Source organism: Ranitomeya imitator, chromosome 1, assembly GCF_032444005.1.
Source record: "Ranitomeya imitator isolate aRanImi1 chromosome 1, aRanImi1.pri, whole genome shotgun sequence".
Lineage (NCBI taxonomy): Eukaryota > Metazoa > Chordata > Amphibia > Anura > Dendrobatidae > Ranitomeya > Ranitomeya imitator.
Genome location: NC_091282.1, coordinates 674,240,095 through 674,267,284, shown reverse-complemented (window position 1 = coordinate 674,267,284; position 27,190 = coordinate 674,240,095). Strand labels below are relative to the sequence as shown.

The following is a 27,190-nucleotide window of genomic DNA, read 5'->3' as shown; positions in this document are numbered from 1 at the left end:
TTTATGACAATTTTTATTTAAAAAATGTGACCTATACGGGAAACAGTCATAACCCACAAGAGCATGGAAATATCTCCCATTCACCACACATTGGGTGGGCCGGTGGGCTCTCGCATGCCAGGGCTGAGTTTCAGTTCCAGTCCGGCCCTGCAGACAATACAGCATGAAATCTCGTGAAGATGGTGTTAGTGCAAGTTTTAGATATAATGATGATTTTCTCACGTTTATATTTTCTATTAATAAGTGGAATTGCTTCTGCTTTGAACGCGGCCATTAAGAACAGGTCATTACGTCTTCATCTCCGGAGGCTCCATGCTGGACCTCACGCCTCCGCAGCCACTTAACCTCGTAGGCGGACGTTCTTGGTGTCACATTTTACAGTACATAATCCAGACTGTTAGTGATGATTCCCCTGACATATGCTGTAAGTGCTTGCCCACACATATACAATTCAGACCCACTAGCTCGCACATACGGTAAACCCCCTTTGGAGACCATTGTGGGTGTACGGTCACAATGGTGCTGGAGGTCGCTCAGATGAAATACTCCTTTTTTGATTCGGATACTGCCTCCTGCAATGATGGGTCGCTTTGTAATGCTGTGTCAGGGTTTTCTGCGAATTCCGAGCCTTTATCCTCATTGGTGAAGTACGTCCCCTTGTGTCGATACAGGTAACTGAGGAGGACTATAGCTAGAACTACAACCACAACTACAACCACGACGACCACAGCAGCCACAATGCCTGGGAAGAAAATAAAGTGACATCACGTTACAAGGACATCTGTTTTTTTTCTACACAATGTAGGGACAGATCCCTGATTCTAGTGATGTGCCACTAACTGGGCTGGGTGCTGCAGTTCTGATTAAAATCTGTTTTCTCCGCTGCAGATCCAGCAGTACTCAGAATGATCTGTGCAAAACCCCACCCACACCACTGATTGGCAGCTTTCTGTGTACACTGTGCATAGGCAATAATGGGCCAATCAGTGGTGGGGGCTGGGTTGGACTACATGGCAGCAGGTTTACTAGTCCTCTAGTGATAATCTCCTGCTGATGAAATGGTGATTTTATGAAAACTACAGCAATCAGTCCAGTAAGTGCTGGAATCAGGGTCTCTGCCCATATATATCATGAAGCTCTCTGATTAGATAGCAAAAACCTGGTGACATGTCCCATATTCTTTTGTCTCTCTCCCCTCTACTCTTGCTCTTTCTTCCTCTGGGTCCTTTTTCAGTCTTCCTCAGAGCCTGTTTTTTTTCCCTACTTCTGCTTTCCCTTTTCACCCTTTCCTGCCTCCTTTCCTATCAAGCGGCATACAAGGATTTTAGGCAACAAGACCAGTGTTGTGGCCAAAATCATCAGGTGGCCCCTTCCTACAAAAAATGGTCAAGTTAAGAAGTCCCCTTTAGGGAAGGCTCAGGCAGCAATATTACACAGGAGCGTATCTCCAGACCTGATCTATGCCCAGGAGGCAGTGATTTGGGGTCCATATACAGACCATGGAATGCGGCTGTCTGCACCCGGTCTTATGTTTAGCAGCGCAGTCATCACTTAACGATTTCTGACAATTCTAATATCGGACCACGTTGGACTCTTCGCGCCTTTTCTACTAGAATCAGATTTCTTACCCCCAATAATGGCGGCATCGGTTCCACTGCTGGATATTTCAGGAGCTGTGAACACATCAGAAAAAAAATACGTTTACATTTTCGCTGCTTTCATTCCTGAATTGTAAAAAAAAAAAAAAAGCAAAAAAAAAAAACACGTTCTAGTACAATAAAATAATATATCAGGAGACTGCAGCAAATCCTGTCCTGTCATATGTACACAGTATATACATCATCAGGCTTCCTGCCCGCACAGATTGGAATCAAAGGATGTAGCATCTAGTCTGCGGAAATGGCGGCTCCTCCTGGGAAGTTTGTCCCCCGGGTCACTGGCGGATATCATTACTGCTCTCATCCCCCTGGATTCATGCCATCCGTCCCTTTTAATAGTTGCTTTCCGTTATTTCCTCACCCTGCTGCCTGCTTTCTATATATTCATAACATTCGCAGGGGTGTCCTTTTAACCCTTTCCCAATTTGGCAATTTTGTAATACCTGTGTTTAACGGGTTAAAAGTGAACCAGGTTTCTACTACCCCATCTGACAGAAGCCTAATGTAGGAGTAGAGACTCTGATTCCAGAAACTACTCGCTATAATTTGGGTACAATCCCTGTTTTTTCTTTTGCAGACCTATCAGCTCTCTGAATGCTGAGCTGCCCATAACCCCGCCCAACCTACTGATTGGCTGCTTCCTGTGTGCTCTGTGCAGAAAGCTGCCAATCAGTGGTGGATGGCGGGGTTATACAGAGCTCATGAATGTGGAGGACTACGTGGCAGCACGTTTACTAGTCCTCAAGTGATAATCTCCTGCTGATAAAACAGTGATTTTATCAAAACTACAGCAAACAGCTCAGTAAGGCTTCTTTCACATTTCCATCGGTACGGGTCCGTCGCTATGCGTCGGGCCGACGTACCGACGGACGTTGTGAAATTTGGGGACGACGTGGGCATTCTGAAGTCCGGGAAGGAGGGGGCGGTCGAAAATGGCGGACGCGTCATTTTTTTGTGACGATGGTCCGCCAAAACACGACGGATCCGTCGCACGATGGATGCGACGTGTGCCCATCCGTCGCGATCCATCACTAATACAAGTCTATGGGAAAAAAACGTATCCTGCGAGCACATTTGCAGGATCCGTTTTTTTCCCAAAACGACGGAAAGTTTGCCAAAGATGGAAGTGTGAAAGAGGCCTAAGTGATACATCCCTGAAATCGGGGTCTCTGTCTCTAAATTATGCTGGTGACAGATTCCCTGGTTAAAAGCATGGCAGCTGTCATTAACGCCCGTGGCGCTCCATGATTAATAAGAGTAGATTCACGCTTTTTCCAGAGTTCCTGTGCCAAAAAAACTTGATAAAATGCTATTTGAGTGCACCAAAAATAACTGCGAAATAAATGTTGTCTCTTTGCTCTGACTGCACATGGGTGAAATGTGGCAGCAGGTAGGAGCTGCGTGATCCTATGTACTATGTATGGTCTCAGCAAAATATTGTCGATATGGACGAAAAGTGATCAAAATAAGTCTAATAATGATTTCACAATACAACAATGATTTACTTATCTCCATGGTTAAAGCTTTTATCACACAAAAAAAATAATTCCATGTAAAAAAAGGATGGAAGGAAAATGAATGAATGGTATTTATAGTGAACTAGATGGTGGCGCAATTCTAACGCATCGGGTATTCTAGAATATGCATGTCCAAGTAGCATATTGCCCAGCCACGTAGTATATCGCCCAGTCACGTAGTATATTGCCCAGCCACGTAGTATATTGCCCAGCCACATAGTATATTGCCCAGTGACGTAGTATATTGCCCAGCCACATAGTATATTGCCCAGCCACGTAGTATATTGCCCAGCCACGTAGTATATTGCACAGCCCACGTAGTATATTGCCCAGCCACGTAGTATATTGCCCAGCCACGTAGTATATTGCCCAGTCACGTAGTATATTGCCCAGCCACGTAGTATATTGCCCAGCCACGTAGTATATTGCCCAGCCACGTAGTATATTGCGCAGCCACGTAGTATATTGCCCAGCCACATAGTATATTGCACAGCGACGTAGTATATTGCACAGCCCACGTAGTATATTGCCCAGCTATGTAGTATATTGCACAGCCCACTTAGTATATTGCCCAGCTATGTAGTATATTGCACAGCCCACTTAGTATATTGCACAGTTACGTAGTATATTGCCCAGTGACGTAGTATATTGCCCAGCCATGTAATATATTACGTAGCCACGTAGTATATTGCACAGCGATGTAGTATACAGCACAGAGCCACGCAGTATATTGCTCAGCCACGTAGTATATTGCCCAGCTACATAGTATATTGCCCAGCCACGCTTAAAACGTTTGGGCATTTGTATCAGTATCACAGTGTACAATACTTATATATAGCTCCTTATACTCATGTAGGTGTTTTAGATATACCATATTCTTGTACATGGGAGCAGTATTACAGTAGTTATAGTCTTGTACATAGGGGCAGTATTATAGTAGTTATATTCTTGTACATAGGAGCAGTATTATAGTAGTTATATTCTTATACATAGGGGAAGTATTATAGTAGTTATATTCTTGTACATAGGGACAGTATTATAGTAGTTATATTCTTGTACATAGGAGCAGTATTATAGTAATTATATTCTTGTACATAGGGGCAGTATTATAGTAGTTATATTCTTGTACATAAGAGCAGTATTATAGTAGTTATATTCTTGTACATAGGAGCAGTATTATAGTAGTTATATTCTTGTACATAAGGGCTGTGTTATAGTAGATATAATCTTGTACATAGGAGCAGTATTATAGTAGATATATTCCTGTCCATGGGGACAGTATTATAGTAGTTATATTCTTGTACATAGGAGCAGTATTATAGTAGTTATATTCTTGTACATAGGGGCAGTATTATAGTAGTTATATTCTTGTACATAGGAGCAGTATTATAGTAGTTATATTCTTGTACATAGGAGCAGTATTATAGTAGTTATATTCTTGTACATAGGGGCAGTATTATAGTAGTTATATTCTTGTACATAGAAGCAGTATTATAGTAGTTATATTCTTCAACATAGGAGCAGTATCATAATAGTTATATTCTTGTACATAGGGACTGTATTATTGTAGATATAAGGTTGCACATAGGAGCAGTATTATAGTAGTTATATTCTTGTACATGGGGCAGTATTATAGTAGTTATATTCTTGTACATAGGAGCTGTATTATAGTAGATATAATCTTGTACATAGGGAGCAGTATTATAGTAGTTATATTCATGTACATAGGGGAAGTATTATAGTAGTTATATTCTTGTACACAGAGAAAAGTATTATAGTAGGTATATTCATGTACATAGGGGCAGTATTATAGTAGTTTTATTCTTGTACATAGGATCAGTGTTATAGAAGTTGTATTCTTGTATATAGGAGCAGTATTATAGTAGTTATATTCTTGTACATAGGGACTGTATTATTGTAGATATAATGTTGCACATAGGAGCAATATTATAGTAGTTATATTCTTGCACATAGGAGCAGTATTATAGTAGGTATATTCTTGTACATAGGGGCAGTATTATAGTAGTTATATTCTTGTACATAGGGGCAGTATTATAGCAGTTATATTCTTTTACATAGGAGCAGTATTATAGTAGTTATATTCCTGTACATAGGAGCAGTATTATAGTAGTTATATTCCTACACATAGGGGCAGTATTATAGTAGTTATATTCTTGTACATAGGGGCAGTATTATAGCAGTTATATTCTTTTACATAGGAGCAGTATTATAGTAGTTATATTCTTGTACATAGGGGCAGTATTATAGCAGTTATATTCTTTTACATAGGGGACAGTATTATAGTAGATATATTCTTGTATATAGGAGCAGTATTATAGTAGTTATATTCTTTTACATAGGGGCAGTATTATACTAGTTATATTCTTGTACATAGGGGGCAGTATTATAGCAGTTATATTCTTTTACATAGGAGAAGTATTATAGTAGTTATATTGTTGTAGAGGATAGTGTAATAGTAACTTTGCATAGTTGCACTGTTCGTGGAAGCATGGCAATTGTTAAAAGAGACAACACACATTTTTAGAAACAATGGCGTAACAATCCTGGTTGCACAGGGTGTCACAGAGATCCAATGGGGCAATACACGCTGCTGGCCAATCAAAGGCCGGCAGTTTACGTCGGTAGACAATGCATTGCAGTGACCTCATACATTGCCCATAGCACGCCGATGTCAGCTGCTGGTCTTTGCGCTGGTTATGGAAGATAACTCCATGCCTTATGTGAGCAGTAGAATGAGGTTGAATTAGGTTTTTTATGCGACATAGAAAAGCGTCAGGAAGCGGGAAATAGAACTCTGGTAAAAAGTAAGAGACCACTGCAAAATGTTCAGTTTGTCTGATTTTTCTCTTTATAGGTATATTTTTGAGTAAAATGTAAATTGTTCATTTAGTCTATAAACTTTTGACAACATGTCTCCAAAGTTTCAAGCAATAAATTTTGTATTTTTTTTTCTGAAAAAGTAAAATGGTAAAATTAAAAAAAACAGTGCTTTCTGACCTCAAATACAGTAATGCAAAGAAATCCATTTCATAATCATTTAGAAACAACAATACTAATGTTTTAACTCAAGAGTTCGGAAATCAATATTTTGTGGAATAACCATGATTTTTAATCCCAGCTTTCATGCGTCTTGGCATGCTTTCCACCAGTCTTTCACACTGCTTCTGGTGCAGGGTTTTGATGTGGTGGTCTCTTAATTTTTGCCAGAGCTGTACATACCAGGATGGGGGGGTATATCTATCAGGAAGGAACCCAGGATGCCAGGATTGAGGCATATAAATAAGAAAGGGAGGCATATACACCTGGATGTGGCTCAGGATCAGGGACATTTTTTTATATATACCTGCAAGGGGCCCAAATAGGGGACATACAATATACACCAGGATATGGGGCATATAGACCAGGAAGGGGCCCATGATGAGGGGCAGTAGTGCAGGATAGGGAACTTTACTATATAATGGGGAGGGTACAAAACATATGTCTTTATAGGATTTGGAATGCTACAAGGGTCCATGCATCTGACCAACATACAGGGGGTGGGACAAGTCCAACTTTTGCATCGGGGGACTCTAGTTTGGTCACTCGCAAAAGCCACTCCGCCTTCACACTTTAACCCTAGTACAGGGATTTGAACCTACAGGAGGACAGCTGGACTGGGGTCACAAAGTCAGCAGCTGACCTAAGGAGCAAGCTGGCAACAAGAAGGGTCATCACGCGGGGTCAATACTAAAAGGTCACACAGGGAAGAAGACCAAAAAGCAAGTAGGTGGTCAAAATAAAAGCCATTCCTTGGCTCCTTTTTCCTCTCTTACTTTTCCATTCCTCCTGTACAGAGCTGATAAACAGCTCAGCTCCTCAGCATTTATAAGAAGCTGCTGGAAATAAAGTCAAGCCAGAAAGATAAGAGACCTGTTTCTGAGCCATTAAAAGCTATGTCATTAGGAAAGAAAGCTCATTAAGTGAGGAAGGAAGCTAAAACTTGAAACTTAACCCCCTCGGTGCAAAAACAGATGTCTTCCGCATGTCTATCTGCATAGAAATAAGGGAAAATGGCTCATTGTGGTTGCTACAGCTTATGTACAAAGGACAGCTCTGGAGCACAAACTTCTGCTCCAAGAATTGAAATGTTGTGCAGTGTATGAGAACAGGATGACTGATGAGGGTAGGGAAGTTTTAGTATTCAGCAGAAGTGTCTCTTTATAATCCAGTTTTACAATTTACCATTCCAGTCTCTTGAAACGTTCGGTCGAGTTTCCCGATGCCTTCTTTCCAGTCTCTCATTTTCTTTATATTACAATTTCAGTTAATGAGCAGAAGCTTTGGAAAACCAGACCCAGAAAGTCAGTGGGGAAAATGTCTTTTTACAGAGGCCGAGGGTGAGATGTTATATTGTCTTGTCTGTTCTTCGCCTTCCTCCTCTGGGCACGGTGCCCTCCAGGTCTCAGCCAGCTTTAATTGAATTTAGACTATTAATTTTATGAACTAATAGAAAAAAGACCCCTGGGATGTTTTATGCATTGAGCACAAAATGTTCATAAGAATAGAAAATTAGCCTTTTCTTAGTCAGTAGCAGCTATAAAGAACGGGTGACGATGGCATCTGGCAGACGAATAGACAATTGCAAGAGATGTGACATTACCAGGCAGCTGTGCGGTCAAGATTGTATCTGGATCCCTGTAATCCAATCTTGTTATGTGGATTTCTGATTATATTTTGCTACAAAATCAACAACTTATCAAAATAAAAAAATAAAACAGGAAATACAATATGAACATTACAATGATAGCAAACGAAGGGGCAGAGCAATAGCAGACCAGAGCAGAGCCTGTGTACTAATGTGACTCTACTTACACAGTAATCCTGCCTCATGAACAGGAATGTAACTACATAACTACTGCCCTCTAAGTACAAGAATATAACTACTATAATTTTGCCCCTATATACAAGAATTTATCTACTATAATACTGCTCCTATGTACGAGAATATCACTACTATAATACTGCTCCCATGTGCATGAATATAACTACTATAACACTGCTCTTATGTACAAGAATATAACTACTATAATACTGCTCCTATGTACAAGAATATAACTACTATAATACTGCTCCTATGTACAAGAATATATCTACTATAATACTGTCCCTATGTACAAGAATATAACTACTATAATACTGCTCCTATGTACAAGAATATAACTACTATAATACTGCTCCTATGTACAAGAATATATCTACTATAATACTGTCCCTATGTACAAGAATATAACTACTATAATACTGCTCCTATGTACAAGAATATAACTACTATAATAGTGCTCCTATATACAAGAATATAACTACTATAATACTGCTCCTATGTACAAATAATAATAATAATAATAATAATTTTATTTATATAGCGCCAACATATTCCGCAGCGCTTTACAAATTATAGAGGGGACTTGTACAGACAATAAACATTACAGCATAACAGAAATACAGTTCAAAACAGATACCAGGAGGAGTGAGGGCCCTGCTCGCAAGCTTACAAACTATGGGGAAAAGGGGAGACACGAGAGGTGGATGGTAACAATTGCTTTAGTTATTCGGACCAGCTATAGTGTACAAGAATATAACTACTATAATACTGTCCCTATGTACAAGAATATAACTACTATAATACTGCTCCTATGTACAAGAATATAACTACTATAATACTGTCCCTATGTACAAGAATATAACTACTATAATACTGCTCCTATGTACAAGAATATAACTACTATAATACTGTCCCTATGTACAAGAATATAACTACTATAATACTGCTCCTATGTACAAGAATATAACTACTATAATACTGCTCCTATGTACAAGAATATAACTACTATAATACTGATCCCTATGTACAAGAATATAACTACTATAATACTGCTCCTATGTACAAGAATATAACTACTATAATACTGCTCCTATGTACAAGAATATAATCACTATAATACTGCTCCTATACACAAGAATATAACTACTATAATACTGATCCTATGTACAAGAATATAACTACTATAATACTGCTCCTATGTACAAGAATATAACTACTATAATACTGCTCCTATGTACAAGAATATAACTACTATAACACTGCTCCTATGTACAAGAATATAACTACTATAATACTGCCCCTATGTACAAGAATATAATCACTATAATACTGCTCCTATACACAAGAATATAACTACTATAATACTGCTCCTATGTACAAGAATATAACTACTATAATACTGCCCCTATGTACAAGAATATAATCACTATAATACTGCTCCTATACACAAGAATATAGCTGCTATAATACTGCTCCTATGTACAAGAACATAACTACTATAATACTGCTCTTATATACAAAACTATAACAACTATAATGGTGCCCCCTATGTACAAGATTATATCTACTATAATACAGCCCCCTATGTACAAGAACATAACTACTATAATACTGCACCTACGTACAAGAATATAACTACTATAATACTGCCCCTTATGTACAGGAATATAACAATAATAATAATAAATTTATTTATATAGCGCCAACATATTCTTCTGCGCTTTACAAATTATAGAGGGGACTTGTACAGACAATAGACATTACAGCATAACAATAATCATAGTTCAAAATAGATACCAAGAGGAGTGAGGGCCCCGCTCGCAAGCTTACACACTATGAGGAAAAGGGGAGACACAAGAGGTGGATGGTAACAATTGCTTTCTGTGTCAGTGAGACACATATACAGTATATATGTATATTTATTTCAGCGCTAGATAGCAGGAAAGCGGTAATTCATTTGTCGGCTTTTGCTATCTCCTTCCCAAACCCGACAGGATATGAGACATGGTTTACATACAGTAAACCATTTCATATCCCTTTTTTTTTACATATTCCTCACTACTAATGTTACAAGTGTCTGTGTGCAAAATTTGGGGGCTCTAGCTGTTAAAATAAAGGGTTAAATCACGGAAAAAACTGGTGTGGGCTCCTGCGCAATTTTCTCCGCCAGAGTAGTAAAGCCAGTGACTGAGGGCAGATATTAATAGCCTGGAGAGGGTCCATGGTTATTGCCCCCCCCCCCGGCTAAAAACATCTGCCCCCAGCCACCCCAGAAAAGGCACATCTGGAAGATGCGCCAATTTTGCACACAGACACTTCTAACATTAGTAGTGAGGAATATGTAAAAAAAAAATAAGGGATATGAAATGGTTTACTGTATGTAAACCAGGTCTCATATCCTGTCGGGTTTGGGAAGGAGATAGCAAAAGCCGGCAATTGAATTACCGGCTTTACTGCTATCTAGCGCTATATGAAATATAAATATATGTATATATATGTGTCTCAATGATAGACATATATATATAATCTTTACATATGTTTTTACGAATATTTGAGGTCATGGATCCATTCTATGTCCATTTTGCAAGTCGGTGAGAAAATCTCGCCATACGGATTCCATGCGGATGCCATATGGATGACACACGGATAATTTTTGGATAAAAAATCGTATCCTCACATTGAATATTGATCACTGTTCAGGAAATTTTCTGCGTATCTCGGCCATCAAAAACGGACCGTATTTTTATACGTTGTGTGCGTCTCCAGCCTAATACTGCTCCTATGTACAAGAATATAACTACTATAATACTGCTCCTATATACAAGAATATAACTACTATAATACTGCTCCTATATACAAGAATATGACTACAGTCATGGCCAAAAGTATTGACACCCCTGCAATTCTGTCAGATAATACTCATTTTCTTCTTGAAAATGATTGCAATCACAAATTCTTTGGTATTATTATCTTCATTTAACTTGTCTTAAATGAAAAAACACAAAAGAGAATGAAGCAAAAAGCAAAACATTGATCATTTCACACAAAACTCCAAAAATGAGCCTAATACTTGGTTGCACAACCTTTAGCCAAAATAACTGCGACCAACCGCTTCCGGTAACCATCAATGAGTTTCTTACAATGCTCTGCAGGAATTTTAGACCATTCTTCTTTGGCAAACTGCTCTAGGTCCCTGATATTTGGAGGGTGCCTTCTCCAAACTGCCATTTTAATCTCTCTACACAGGTGTTCTATGGGATTCAGGTCTGGACTCATTGCTGGCCACCTTAGAAGTCTCCAGTGCTTTCTCTTAAACCATTTTCTAGTGCTTTTTGAAGTGTGTTTTGGGTCATTGTCCTGCTGGAAGACCCATGACCTCTGAGGCCGGTTTCACACGTCCAGATAATTCCGGTACCGGAAAAAATCGGTACCGGAATTATCCGTGTCCGTGTGGCCCTACGTTTTTGTGGCACATCAGTGTGGCACACGAGCGGCACACGTGTGCCGCCCGTGTGCCCACTGAGTACCACACGCACTGTGCTGGGTACCACACATACCAGCATCTGGTGCTGAAGCCCCATTCATATCTTCTCTGCAGTAGCGTTTGCTGCAGAGAAGATATGAATAATAGTGTTTAAAATAAAGATGAATCTGCCCCCCGCCCCCCCACCCCCTGTGCGCCCCTCCCTTACTGTTCTGAAAATACTTACCCGGCTCCCTCGTTGGCTGTCGCTGCTTCCTGTTCTGGCCGCAGCTTCTCCTGTATGTGGTCATGTGGGGCCGCCGATTACAGTAATGAATATGCGGCTCCACCCCTATGGGAGGTGGAGCCGCATATTCATTACTGTAAATGAGCGGCCCCACGTGACCTCATACAGGAGAAGATGCGGCCAGGAGAGGAAGCAGCGCCGGTGAGGGAGCGAGCCAGGTGAGTATTTTCAGAACAGCGGGGGGGCGCACAGGGGGTGGGGGGGCGCACAGGTGGTGGGAGGGTGGGGGGCACATAGATCTTTATTTTAAACACTATTATTCATATCTTCTCTGCAGCAAACGCTGCTGCAGGGAAGATATGAATCGCGGATTCAGCACCAGTGGGGGGGACAGCGCTTAATGTAGCGCTATCTCCTGCACGGCACACGGGCTGCACACGGACAACGTCCATGTGCGGTACGTGTTTTACATGGACCCATTGACTTTAATGGGTCCATGTAATACGTGCGCTCCCACGAACACTGACATGTCTCCGTGTTTGGCACACGGAGACACGGTCCGCAAAAAATCAATGACATCTGCACAGATGCATTGATTTTAATGTGTCTACGTGTGTCAGTGGCTCCGGTATGTGAGGAAACTGTCACCTCACGTACCGGAGACACTGACGTGTGAAACCGGCCTGAGGGAGACCCAGCTTTCTCACACTGGGCCCTACATTATGCTGCAAAATTTGTTGGTAGTCTTCAGACTTCATAATGCCATGCACACGGTCAAGCAGTCCAGTGCCAGAGGCAGCAAAGCAACCCCAAAACATCAGGAAACCTCCGCCATGTTTGACTGTAGGGACCGTGATCATTTCTTTGAATGCCTCTTTTTTTTTCTCCTGTAAACTCCATGTTGATGCCTTTGCCCAAAAAGCTCTACTTTTGTCTCATCTGACCAGAGAACATTCTTCCTAAACATTTTAGGCTTTTTCAGGTAAGCTTTGGCAAACTCCAGCCTGGCTTTTTTATGTCTCGGGGTAAGAAGTGGGGTCTTCCTGGGTCTCCTACCATACAGTCCCTTTTCATTCAGATGCCGACGGATAGTACGGGTTGACACTGTTGTACCCTCGGACTGCAGGGCAGCTTGAACTTGTTTGGATGTTAGTCGAGGTTCTTTATCCAACATCCACACAATCTTGCGTTGAAATCTCTTGTCAATTTTTCTTTTCCGTCCACATCTAGGGAGGATAGCCACAGTGCCATGGGCTTTAAACTTCTTGATGACACTGTGCACGGTAGACACAGGAACATTCAGGTCTTTGGAGATGGACTTGTAGCCTTGAGATTGCTCATGCTTCCTCACAATTTGGTTTCTCAAGTCCTCAGACAGTTCTTTGGTCTTCTTTCTTTTCTCCATGCCCAATGTGGTACACACAAGGACATAGGACATAGGTTGAGTCAACTTTAATCCATGTCAACTGGCTGCAAGTGTGATTTAGTTATCGCCAACACCTGTTAGGTGCCACAGGTAAGTTACAGGTGCTGTTAACTACACAAATTAGAGAAGCATCACATGATTTTTCGAACAGTGCCAATACTTTTGTCCACCCTCTTTTTTATGTTCGGTGTGGAATTATATCCAATTTGGCTTTAGGACAATTCTTTTTGTGTTTTTTCAATTAAGACAAATTAAATGAAGATAATAATACCAAATAATGTGTGTTTGCAATCATTTTCAGGAAGAAAATGAGTATTATCTGACAGAATTGCAGGGGTGTCAATACTTTTGGCCATGACTGTAATATATCTACTATAATACTGCCACCATGTACAGGAATATAACTACTATAATACTGCTCCTATGTACAAGATTATAACTACTATAATACTGCCCCTATGTACAAGAATATAACTACTATAATACTGCCCCTATGTACAAGAATATAACTACTATAATACTGCTCCTATGTACAAGAATATAACTACTATAATACTGCTCCTACATAAAAGAATATAACTACGATAAGGGTATGTGCACACGTTGCGGATTCTCTGTGGATCCGCAGCATTTTTTGATGTCCAGAAACGCTGCAGATCTTCAATTGATTTACAGTACAATGTAAATCAATGAGAAAAAAAAAAATGCTGTGCACACTTTGTGGAAAATCCGCTACGGAAACGCTGTGGTTTAAAAGAAGTAGCATGTCACTTCTTTTTTGTGAATCTGCAGCATTTTTGTACCCATTCCATTATAGAAAACCGCAGGGGTAAAAAATACAGCAAATCCGCAAGAAAAATGCAGCAAAAACGCACAAAAAACGCTGCGGAGCCGCACAAAAAACGCGACAAATCCGCAGGTGCGTTTTCTGCCTGGAGAGACAGAATCCGCACCAGAAATTCCTAAGCCTAATCCGCAATATGTGCACATAGCCTTATACTGCCCCCTATGTACAAGAATATAAATACTATAATACAGCCCCCTATGTACAAGAATATAACTACTATAATACTGCTCCTATATACAAGAATATAACTACTATAATACTGCCCCATGTACAGGAATATAACTACTGTAATACTGCTATTATGTACAAGAATATAACTACTATACTACTGCCTCCTATGTACAAGAATATAACTACTATAATACTGCTCCTATGTACAAGAATATAACTACTATAATACTACCCCTATGTACAAGAATATAACTACTATAATACTGCTCCTATCTACAAGAATATACCTACTATAATACTGCCTCCTATGTGCAAGATTATGACTACTATAATACTGCCCCTATGCACAAGAATATAACTACTATAATACTGGTCCCATGTACAACAATATAAATACTATAATACTGTCCATATGTACAAGAATATAACTACTATAACACTGCTCCTATGTACAAGAATATAACTACTATAATACTGTTCCTATCTACAAGAATATAACTACTATAATACTGCCCCTATGTACAAGAATATAACTACTATAATACTGCTCCTATGTACAAGAATATAACTACTATAATACTGCTCCTATGTACAAGAATAATAATAATAATACTTTATTTACTGCTCCTATGTACAAGAATATAACTACTATAATACTGCTCCTATGTACAACAATATAACTACTATAATACTGTCCCTATGTGCAAGAACATAACTACTGTAATACTGCTCCTATGTGCAAGAATATAACTACTATAATACTGCTCCTATGTACAAGAATATAACTACTATAATACTGCCCGTATGTACAAGAATATAACTACTATAATACTGCTCCTATGTACAAGAATATAACTACTATAATACTGCTCCTATGTACAACAATATAACTACTATAATACTGCTCCTATGTACAACAATATAACTACTATAATACTGGTCCTATGTACAACAATATAACTACTATAATACTGCTCCTATGTACAACAATATAACTACTATAATACTGCTCCTATATATAAGAATATAACAAATGTAATACTGTGCCTATGTACAAGAATATAACTACTGTAACACTGCTCCTATGTACAAGAATATAACTACTATAATACTGCTCCTATGTACAAGAATATAACTACTATAATACTGCTCCTATCTACAAGAATATAACTACTATAATATTGCCCCTATGTACAAGAATATAACTACTATAATACTGTCTCCTATGTACAAGAATATAACTACTATAATACTGCCCCTATGTACAAGAATATAACTACTATATTACTGCCTACTATGTACAAGAATATAACTACTATAATACTGCCTACTATGTACAGGAATATAACTACTATAATACTGCTACTATGTACAAGAATATAACTACTATAATACTGCTCCTATCTACAAGAATATAACTACTATAATACTGCTCCTATGTACAAGAATATAACTACTATAATACTGCTCCTATGTACAAGAATATAACTACTATAATACTGCTCCTATGTACAACAATATAACTACTATAATACTGCTCCTATGTACAAGAATATAACTACTATAATACTGCTCCTATGTACAAGAATATAACTACTATAATACTGCTATGTACAAGAAAATAACTACGATAATACTGCTCCTATGTACAAGAATATAACTTCTATATTGCTACACCTATGTACAAGAATATAACTACTATAATACTGCCCCTATGTACAAGAATATAACTACTATAATACTGCTCCCATGTACAACAATATAACTACTATAATACTGCTCCTATGTACAAGAATATAACTACTATAATACTGCTCCTATGTACAAGAATATAACTACTATAATACTGTCCCCATGGACAGGAATATATCTACTATAATACTGCTCCTATGTACAAGATTATATCTACTATAACACAGCCCTTATGTACAAGAATATAACTACTATAATACTGCTCCTATGTACAAGAATATAACTACTATAATACTGCTCCTACATAAAAGAATATAACTACGATAAGGGGATGTGCACACGTTGCGGATTCTCTGTGGATCCGCAGCATTTTTTGATGTCCAGAAACGCTGCAGATCTTCAATTGATTTACAGTACAATGTAAATCAATGAGAAAAAAAAAATGCTGTGCACACTTTGTGGAAAATCCGCTACGGAAACGCTGTGGTTTAAAAGAAGTAGCATGTCACTACTTTTTTGTGAATCTGCAGCATTTTTGTACCCATTCCATTATAGAAAACCGCAGGGGTAAAAAATACAGCAAATCCGCAAGAAAAATGCAGCAAAAACGCACAAAAAACGTTGCGGAGCCGCACAAAAAACGCGACAAATCCGCAGGTGCGTTTTCTGCCTGGAGAGGCAGAATCCGCACCAGAAATTCCTAAGCCTAATCCGCAATATGTGCACATAGCCTTATACTGCCCCCTATGTACAAGAATATAAATACTATAATACAGCCCCCTATGTACAAGAATATAACTACTATAATACTGCTCCTATATACAAGAATATAACTACTATAATACTGCCCCATGTACAGGAATATAACTACTGTAATACTGCTATTATGTACAAGAATATAACTACTATACTACTGCCTCCTATGTACAAGAATATAACTACTATAATACTGCTCCTATGTACAAGAATATAACTACTATAATACTACCCCTATGTACAAGAATATAACTACTATAATACTGCTCCTATCTACAAGAATATAACTACTATAATACTGCCTCCTATGTGCAAGATTATGACTACTATAATACTGCCCCTATGCACAAGAATATAACTACTATAATACTGGTCCCATGTACAACAATATAAATACTATAATACTGTCCATATGTACAAGAATATAACTACTATAACACTGCTCCTATGTACAAGAATATAACTACTATAATACTGCTCCTATCTACAAGAATATAACTACTATAATACTGCCCCTATGTACAAGAATATAACTACTATAATACTGCTCCTATGTACAAGAATATAACTACTATAATACTGCTCCTATGTACAAGAATAATAATAATAATAATACTTTATTTACTGCTCCTATGTACAAGAATATAACTACTATAATACTGCTCCTATGTACAACAATATAACTACTATAATACTGTCCCTATGTGCAAGAACATAACTACTGTAATACTGCTCCTATGTGCAAGAATATAACTACTATAATACTGCTCCTATGTACAAGAATATAACTACTATAATACTGCCCGTATGTACAAGAATATAACTACTATAATACTGCTCCTATGTACAAGAATATAACTACTATAATACTGCTCCTATGTACAACAATATAACTACTATAATACTGCTCCTATGTACAACAATATAACTACTATAATACTGGTCCTATGTACAACAATATAACTACTATAATACTGCTCCTATGTACAACAATATAACTACTATAATACTGCTCCTATATATTAGAATATAACAAATGTAATACTGTGCCTATGTACAAGAATATAACTACTGTAACACTGTTCCTATGTACAAGAATATTACTACTATAATACTGCTCCTATGTACAAGAATATAACTACTATAATACTGCTCCTATCTACAAGAATATAACTACTATAATATTGCCCCTATGTACAAGAATATAACTACTATAATACTGTCTCCTATGTACAAGAATATAACTACTATAATACTGCCCCTATGTACAAGAATATAACTACTATATTACTGCCTACTATGTACAAGAATATAACTACTATAATACTGCTCCTATGTACAAGAATATAACTACTATAATACTGCCCCTATGTACAAGAATATAACTACTATAATACTGCCCCTATGTACAAGAATATAACTACTATAATACTGCCTACTATGTACAGGAATATAACTACTATAATACTGCTACTATGTACAAGAATATAACTACTATAATACTGCTCCTATCTACAAGAATATAACTACTATAATACTGCTCCTATGTACAAGAATATAACTTCTATATTGCTACACCTATGCAGGGGCGGATTATCAGAGGGTCAATATGGGCGGTAGCCCAGGGCCCAGTGGTCTGGGGGGGCCCTGGGCTACCGCACTGTTGACCCTCTGATCATCTGTTATTCGAATGCCGCTGCCGGCGGCCGCCGCCGGCATTTATGTGCCCGCCCCCGGCCCCCTGCCGTAGCCGGTGGGCAGAGAGAGGGGGCCCGCATGGGGCCCCTTCTCATCTGCTCACCGGGCCCCTTCCGGCGCTGCCTGCGGCGGTTTCCTATTGACGTGCGGGCAAGCGCCCGCACGTCAATAGTTAACACCAGCCGCCAGCCAATTGGAGGCTGGCGGCTGATGTCGGCCGCAGGCGCACACGTCGCCGGCGTCTGACGTCATTGTCAGTCGCCGGCGAGTGTGCTCTGTTGGAGGGAGCTCACCGCGGCGCTGGAGCGAGGACAGGTGAGGAGACTTTGTTTTTTTTTTTTTTTTTTTTTTACAACGGTGGACTGGACACACTGAGGGCAATGCTGGAGGACACTGGGGCAGATGGCTGGAGGACACTGGGGCAGATGGCTGGAGGACACTGGGGCAGATGGCAGGAGGACACTGGGGCAATGCTGGAGGACACTGGGGCAGATGGCTGGAGGACACTGGGGCAATGCTGGAGGACACTGGGGCAATGCTGGAGGACACTGGGGCAGATGGCAGGAGGACACTGGGGCAATGCTGGAGGACACTGGGGCAGATGGCTGGAGGACACTGGGGCAATGCTGGAGGACACTGGGGCAATGCTGGAGGACACTGGGGCAGATGGCTGGAGGACACTGGGGCAATGCTGGAGGACACTGGGGCAATGCTGGAGGACACTGGGGCAGATTGCTGGAGGACACTGGGACAATGCTGGAGGACACTGGGGCAATGCTGGAGGACACTGGGGCAGATGGCTGGAGGACACTGGGGCAGATGGCTGGAGGACACTGGGGCAGATGGCTGGAGGACACTGGGGCAGATGGCTGGAGGACACTGGGGCAGATGGCAGGAGGACACTGGGGCAGATGGCTGGAGGACACTGGGGCAGATGGCTGGAGGACACTGGGGCAGATGGCTGGAGGACACTGGGGCAGATGGCTGGAGGACACTGGGGCAGATGGCTGGAGGACACTGGGGCAGATGGCAGGAGGACACTGGGGCAGATGGCAGGAGGACACTGGGGCAGATGGCAGGAGGACACTGGGGCAGATGGCTGGAGGACACTGGGGCAATGCTGGAGGACACTGGGGCAGATGGCTGGAGGACACTGGGGCAATGCTGGAGGACACTGGGGCAATGCTGGAGGACACTGGGGCAATGCTGGAGGACACTGGGGCAGATTGCTGGAGGACACTGGGGCAATGCTGGAGGACACTGGGGCAGATGGCAGGAGGACACTGGGGCAGATGGCAGGAGGACACTGGGGCAGATGGCTGGAGGACACTGGGGCAGATGGCTGGAGGACACTGGGGCAGATGGCTGGAGGACACTGGGGCAATGCTGGAGGACACTGGGGCAGATGGCTGGAGGACACTGGGGCAATGCTGGAGGACACTGGGGCAACGCTGGAGGACACTGGGGCAGATGGCTGGAGGACACTGGGGCAGATGGCTGGAGGACACTGGGGCAGATGGCTGGAGGACACTGGGGCAGATGGCTGGAGGACACTGGGGCAGATGGCTGGAGGACACTGGGGCAGATGGCTGGAGGACACTGGGACAATGCTGGAAGACACTGGGGCAATGCTGGAGGACACGGACAGATGGCTGGATGACACTGGGGCAATGCTGGATGACACTGGGGCAGATTGCTGGATAACACTGGGACAGATTGCTGGATGACACTGGGGCAGATTGCTGGATGACACTGGGGCAGATTGCTGGAGGACACTGGGGCAATGCTGGAGGACACTGGGGCAATGCTGGAGGACATTGGGGCAGATTGCTGGAGCTGGAGGACACTGGGGCAATGCTGGAGACACTGGGGGAAATGCTGGACTTACTGGGGCAGATTTCTGGACACACTGGTGGTAATATTCTGGACACACTGTCTGGGGGCAATGCTGGACGCACTGGGGCAGATTGCTGGACACACTGTCTGGGGGCAATGCTGGACACACTGGGGGCAATATGCTGGAGACACTGGGGCAGATTGCTGGACACTGGGGCAATATGCTGGACATACTGGGGCAGATTGCTGGACACAATGGGGGCAGGACTGGAGGCATGGGCAGAATGTAGACACGGGGCATGATTGGAGACACGGGGCAGAATTAAAGACATTGGGCAGGATTGGATCATGTGGCAGGATGGATACGATGGAGACATATGGGGCAGGATGTGGAGATCATATGGGGTAGAATGGATACTCATGAGGGCAGGATGCGACAACATATGGCTGGAGCCAGGAATGAGACACACGGGGCCAGGATGTGGAATATTATTACCATAGGGGCTAATTTAGGGATATTATTACTGCAGTGATGTATTTATTTTATTTTTTGAGTATACTGTTTTAAATGGGGGGCGGTCCTGTTACTGTGCAGAGTGACACTATATCACCTTTTTTTCTTCATGTGGTGTAATGTAGAAGTTGTGAAAATTAAGTAATGTGTTCTGCAAGCGGAGCTCGAGATAACTGTGTTATTTCCTGCAGAAACGAGTCCTGGCTGGGAGAAATGATGGCGGTCTGTGCTGGCTGAAAGATGAAGGACTTCACCTAGAGACGTCACTGGTGAGTCAGTGTTACCTATACACTGACACTATACAATGTATACTATATTGAGCTCCTGTGTATAATACCACCAGTGATCTCTGTATTACCTCTACACAGACACTGCATACTAAGTACAGATCTCCTGTGAATACTGGCACTTATGGTGATAGTATTGTGTTGTTGTTTTTTACTGATCAGTATTGTAGTATTCAGTCACTATGTGGTGGTAATATGTGGTCTGGAAATGGTGTTGTGGTATTTGTCCCTTGTATGTGATATTATTCGATCACTGTGGTTGTAATTTGTGGTCTGGTCATGGCGCGGTGGTATTTGATCCTTGTATGTAATATAATTCGATCACTGTGGTTGTAATTTGTGGTCTGGTCATGGTGCGGTGGTATTTGTTCCTTGTATGTGATATTATTGGTCAAAATATACCTAAATTTTATTGCAGATTCTAACAAATATTTAATAGGTTACAGTAGAGTAGGGCCCGGCCATTTTTCTGGAATAATCTGGTTCGGGTATATCATGACCCCCGTCACATGACCCCCGTCACATGACCCCCGTCACATGACCCCCGTCACATGACCCCCGTCACATGACCCCCGTCACATGACCGGGGGGGGCCCACAGTGTCTGAACAGCCCGGGGCCCTGGCTACCCTTAATCCACCCCTGCACCTATGTACAAGAATATAACTACTATAATACTGCTCCTATGTACAACAATATAACTACTATAATACTGCTCCTATGTACAAGAATATAACTACTATAATACTGCTCCTATGTACAACAATATAACTACTATAATACTGCTCCTATGTACAACAATATAACTACTATAATACTGTGCCTATGTACAAGAATATAACTACTATAATACTGTCTCCTATGTACAAGAATATAACTACTATAATACTGCTCCTATGTACAAGAATATAACTACTATAATACTGCTCCTATGTACAACAATATAACTACTATAATACTGTGCCTATGTACAAGAATATAACTACTATAATACTGTCTCCTATGTACAAGAATATAACTACTATAATACTGCTCCTATGTACAAGAATATAACTGCTATAATTTCAGGGTCACATAAGGGTAGATTCTCTCATGTGAGAGAGTGAGGCCGATTATGTTAATGGCGCTCTGGTAAAACTCTGAATCAGCTTTAATATCTGAGCGTCTGCATAGCGTGAGCCTATTCTCTTCCGTGAGTCAGCAGAAATCAAACTGCACTCGGATGTCATCTGAGTGTTGTCCAGTGTTTTCCACGCACGCATAGCTGTGAATGGGTGAGTGCCATCTGGTGTGTGGAGCTTCTAGCAGCATGTCGAATCAGACTGAGAACAAATGCAGACCTGCACTGTATGTAGAACATTGGGCACAGTGCTATCTTCTGTAGCTGACAAACTCGGCTATCCTGCAGCTGATGATTATTCCACATGATTTATTCTAATGTGTTATCGATCACATTCATTCACACTTTGAAGAACTGGGAGTCTTTTCCTTATGGGTGCACTTATTCAGGCAGGAGTACAGAGGTGACCTGTGAGGCCAGCGAGCGCGGCTCCAACTTTTCACACTATTTTTTCGAGCCCAACCCTTTGCATATTTTCCACTTGAACAACACCCAGAATTCCATTAAAAAATAATATCTTGTGTTACATTGTTCTTTTGAGATATTTGAGTAACATCCAATATCATATCTGAAAGACACGATCATCCAGCTGTCTCCGGCTATGTTCACACGTTGCGTTTTTGCTGTTTTTTTTTTTTATGCAAATTAAAAAGCTGATTTTTATAGTACCAGTAAAATCTGAGACTTGAGAAATTTCATGCACAGTTTTTTTTTCCTTGACTGAATTAAAAAACTGCAGTGTGTCACTTCTTTCTACATTTTTGCAGTTTTTGCAACATTTTTTCCACCCATAGAAAGCAATGAGTAAGTGTAAAAAATCAGCAAAACACATTGCCGTCAGTTGTTGAAGCGTTTTTTTTGTGGAAAAAAAAGCAGGATGAACAGGATTTTTAACCCATTTTTTTATTTTCTCAAATATAAACCAAAGTGTCTTGGTGTCCTCACCTGAAAATAGCACTTAGGATTGAGTACAGTTTAATTAAATTAGTGATATAAATTAAAGTAGGGATGTGTCACTTTACAGCAGTTTCAGGAGCTTCAATACAATCAGTGTTTTACCAGCAGGAGATTATCACAACCTGACTAGATCTCATGTGCAAGCCAGTCCAGCTAATCTGTGTAACTCTGTCCTCACTACTGATTTGCAGCTTACTGACAATATACACAGAAATCTGCCAATCAGGAGGGTGGGTGGGGTTCTAAACCGCTCAGCAGTCATAGCTCTGCTACACCTACATAGGGATTCTATCAAAACTGCACCAAAGCAGCCCAGTAAGTGACACATTGCTGGAATCAGGATCTATGACCCTATGTCTTGCTACTCTCAGATTATATAGCAAAAATCTGTTGACGGATTTGCTTTAATGGCTCAAGAAAGGCTTAAAATGTCAATAAGCAGTAAATTGCAAAATGTCTTGTATTTACACAGGCTATCCAAGATGTCCAAAGGTAACCTTTTAACAGAAGAAGACAGCTCGAGATCTCAGGATTTCAGGGAAAATATATATATAGTGGCCTCCTGGATCGGTGCACAGGACCGGACGCAGGGATATCCTGTTTACATTAGGGGAAGACTGACTGTGCGGCCGTTACAGGAGAGAGCATGACGGTGCAATGTGCCTGTCTGTGTATCCTGAACCCCAGGACTGGAGGAAGGACGGCAGGACAGAGCGCACGGCGACAAGAGACGCATACACAGTAATGACTTAAAAGGACACGGAAGCTGAAATTAAAGACCAGTAGGTCCAGTTCCCACAATGAATTTTCGGTTAATTGTTGACGCTGCCTATTTTTGCTCCACAAAAAAAGTACCGCACCTTACAGATCCAGCAGAAGTGGATGAGATTTACTTAATTGCCGTGCCCACTTTGATTTTTTTTTTTACGCCGCGTGTCTTGCAAAAGTCTGCAACGGATCAGTTTCCCTTGCTGAAAATTTGAGTTTTATTTGCTGATTTTCCAAATCAACTGGAGCGATTTGCGGAAAATCTGCGGCATCAAAAATGCACCAAATACTCAATTGCGTGAACATGTTGAACATTTGCACCGAGAACCAGAGTGTTGGTGGGAACAGTGCTGTGTAAAAAAATGACATTTTGAGGCATTATTGTGTACGTTTTTGATGCATATTTACTTAAGTTTTGTTGTTGTTTTTTTACCATTCATTTGAATGAGTAAAAAATGCTGCCGATTTGAAAAAGAAAAAAAAAAATTATGGTAAGGGAAAAAAATGAGCGTGAGATTTCAGATATTTCATTCACTTTGCGGGTATCTGTAAAGCGTTGTAAACCTAGTAAAATGCAGCGTGTGAACAAGGCCTAAGGGAGTTGTAGAATTTATCAAGGGCCAGCACAGTAGAAGCGGCATGCTCCCTGACTGCATGGAGTAGTGGTAAGGGGGTGGTGAATAAGAGGTTAATGGTCAGGGATTTAGGCAACAAGATTAGAGGGATAAGTAGTTAATAATTGGAGAAGTAGAACATGATGGGTTGATTGATGGAGGTCAGGAGTCCTGCCTCATTGTTATTTATGGCACTCCTGGGATGGGTGGTCCCAATTCTTTCCAGGGCTTGGTTTAGATGTTTGTTGTTCTGCACCCACCCAGCTTCATGTGTTGTGTCCACCTGTAAGTTTTCTATAAAAATAAGTCACAAGATTTGGATGAATTGTTTGGTGGCGGTCATTACTAGGTGGTGAGGGATCATTGGCAATCAGAGGTTACGCTGGGCATACAACCCCTTTGGTCAGGTTTTATGAGGATTTAAAGGGACACTGTCACCTGAATTTGGAGGGAACAATCTTCAGCCATAGGGGCGGGGTTTTCAGGTGTTTGATTCACCCTTTCCTTACCCGCTGGCTGCAATATTGGATTGAAGTTCATTCTCTGTCCTCCGTAGTACATGCATGTACAAGGTAATCTTGCCTTGCGCAGGCGTGTACTATGGAGGACAGAGAATGAACTTCAATCCAATATTGCAGCCAGCATGCAGCCAGCGGGTAAGGAAAGGGTGAATCAAACACCCGAAAACCCCGCCCCTATGGCTGAAAATTGTTCCCTCCAAATTCAGGTGACAGTCCCTTTAAGAGCCAGAAGTTTTTTTGTTTGTTTTCTATCCACACAGCTGTATGAGGGTTTGTTGTTTTTTTTCTTTCCTGTTGTTTTTTTATACGAGATGAGCTGTAGATTTTGACTGACTTCAATCGCTTTACCAACTTAAAAATTCTAAATAAAATCCAAGTTTGGTGAAAAAACACACAATTCCCCATAATTTTACCATCGCTTCCACCATTTATTTTTGGGGTTTTATTTTTATGACATTAATTTTGTGATTAAAAATGACCTGGCGGCATGATTCCACATCTTAGTACGATTTATGGCAATACCAAACCTGTATTGTTTTCTATTCATGGATCAGACTGTTTATGGACACACCAGTACAAAAAATCTTATGTTATTTGCTTAATTTTTTTTTTTAACTGTAGACGTGTGTGTTTTTATTTGATATTTTTTTTTTTTTTTTAGTTTTAAAACCTATTTTAATGACCTCCTTCTAGTCCCCATAAAGGACTTTGACTGGGCAATGCAGGAGTACCAGTATGGCAGAACGCTGCGGAAGGCCCCTGAATGGCATCCTATGGTCACATCACAAAAGAAGTGATGGGTATTGGGCTGGATCACTTGGCATTTATTGGGTGAAAATCTCCAATTTCTGCTAGCTACAATCACTACTGTCAGAGACCTCTCCCGATCGCTCCACCCATCTTGACCCGTTCCATGGCGATCACGTCCGTCATGGAGGGTGAAGGGATTAAACATAGTGCTCTTGTCATGTGCATTTCAGTGGCTGTATTCAGGGTCGGAAAAAAGGGTGGGCAGCTGCCTAGGGGAGGCGAAAGTGACCAATTTATAGACTAAAGAAAACTATTAATAGAGGACTCAACTGTACAGACATGCATGCTTGATTTATGGATGTTTCTGGGATCGAACCAATGGGAGGGCATTCTGAAAATTCTATGATGACCACCACAAAAATTTGTCACATCACTGTCTGCGTTTCTGTAACTTAACTGGTTAACGCATAACAGTCTGTGGCATATTTTTTTGCATTATTCCAACTTCGTTGGGTTTCTGTAGGCTTTGACTCATGACTCAACCTTCTGAGTTGAGTTTTGCATTGCAAGATTCATCTCCCTGTTTTCTTTGTACCGCGAGTGGCGCTTGCAACTGTCTCTGGCATTGAAGAGGTTAACCCATGCATGTGAGGTCATGTAGGCAGCTCATACTCACAGCTTGGAGAAGTGATACTCTCATCAGGCGCAGGCATGGTCACAGATCCCTCCTGGGCTTCTGCTAGTGTGATGGTGGCTGCAGCAAGGCTTCTGGAGCAGGACTCCTGTACAGGCAGTTTCCTGACCTCTGTAGAGAGATAACATGTGTTAGGGGGGTTGTGGATCATACAGGAGGGAGGGGCGCACAACTTTACAGATAACAGGAACTGTTTTTAGGCTGCCATCAGGGCTGCTTTTCTGCAGAGGAGGATGCACACAAAAAACAGAGGACTGCAGGAGGAATTTCCAGAGATTAGAATGGCAAAAAAACAAATGCAGAATAAGTAACCTGCAAAAAATACAATCAAAACAGGAACAAACTGGATTAAAAACAAACATAAACTGAAAGAGATACAAAATAACAAAGCAGAAATAACAAATAAAAGATAAAATACAATGAAAGCTGAAATATGATGAAAACATAAATAACAAAGATAAAATAAAATGCCAAAAATGTAACCAAAATAGAAATAAACTGAAATGCAAAAAAAATAAGGAAAACAGAAAGTACTGTTACATACTTGCGCTGATAACCGGTTTATGCAGCTTTACATTAACACCCGATCCTTACACTATGGCCGGTCCAAACAAAAAAAGCAATTGTTACCATCCACCTCTCATGTCTCCCCTTTTCTTCATAGATTGTAAGCTTGCGAGCAGGGCCCTCATTCCTCCTGGTATCTATTTTGAACTGTGATTATTGTTATGCTGTAATGTCTATTGTCTGTACAAGTCCCCTCTAAAATGTAA

At 40.8% G+C, this 27,190-nt stretch overlaps 1 protein-coding gene across 1 annotated transcript; it reads right to left on the bottom strand.

Moving 5' to 3' along the window:
* Positions 1-26,566, bottom strand: LOC138642050 (glycophorin-C-like). Its single transcript, XM_069729949.1, has 3 exons — positions 26,400-26,566; positions 1,629-1,673; positions 1-742 (listed from the first exon to the last, which is right to left on the bottom strand). Exons 1-3 carry the CDS (start codon positions 26,434-26,436, stop codon positions 534-536), a joined length of 291 nt encoding a protein of 96 aa, XP_069586050.1. The 5' UTR covers positions 26,437-26,566; the 3' UTR covers positions 1-533.
* Positions 26,567-27,190: the final 624 nt, after the last annotated feature.

Coding starts and splice junctions, on each gene's coding strand:
- LOC138642050 (XM_069729949.1), bottom strand. CDS start 26,436: ATGCCTGCGCCTGATGAGAGTATCACTTCTCCAAGCT. Junction 1,674..26,399: donor GAGTATCACTTCTCCAAGCT/GTGAGTATGAGC, acceptor ATGTGTTCACAG/CTCCTGAAATATCCAGCAGT. Junction 743..1,628: donor CGATGCCGCCATTATTGGGG/GTAAGAAATCTG, acceptor TTTTCTTCCCAG/GCATTGTGGCTGCTGTGGTC.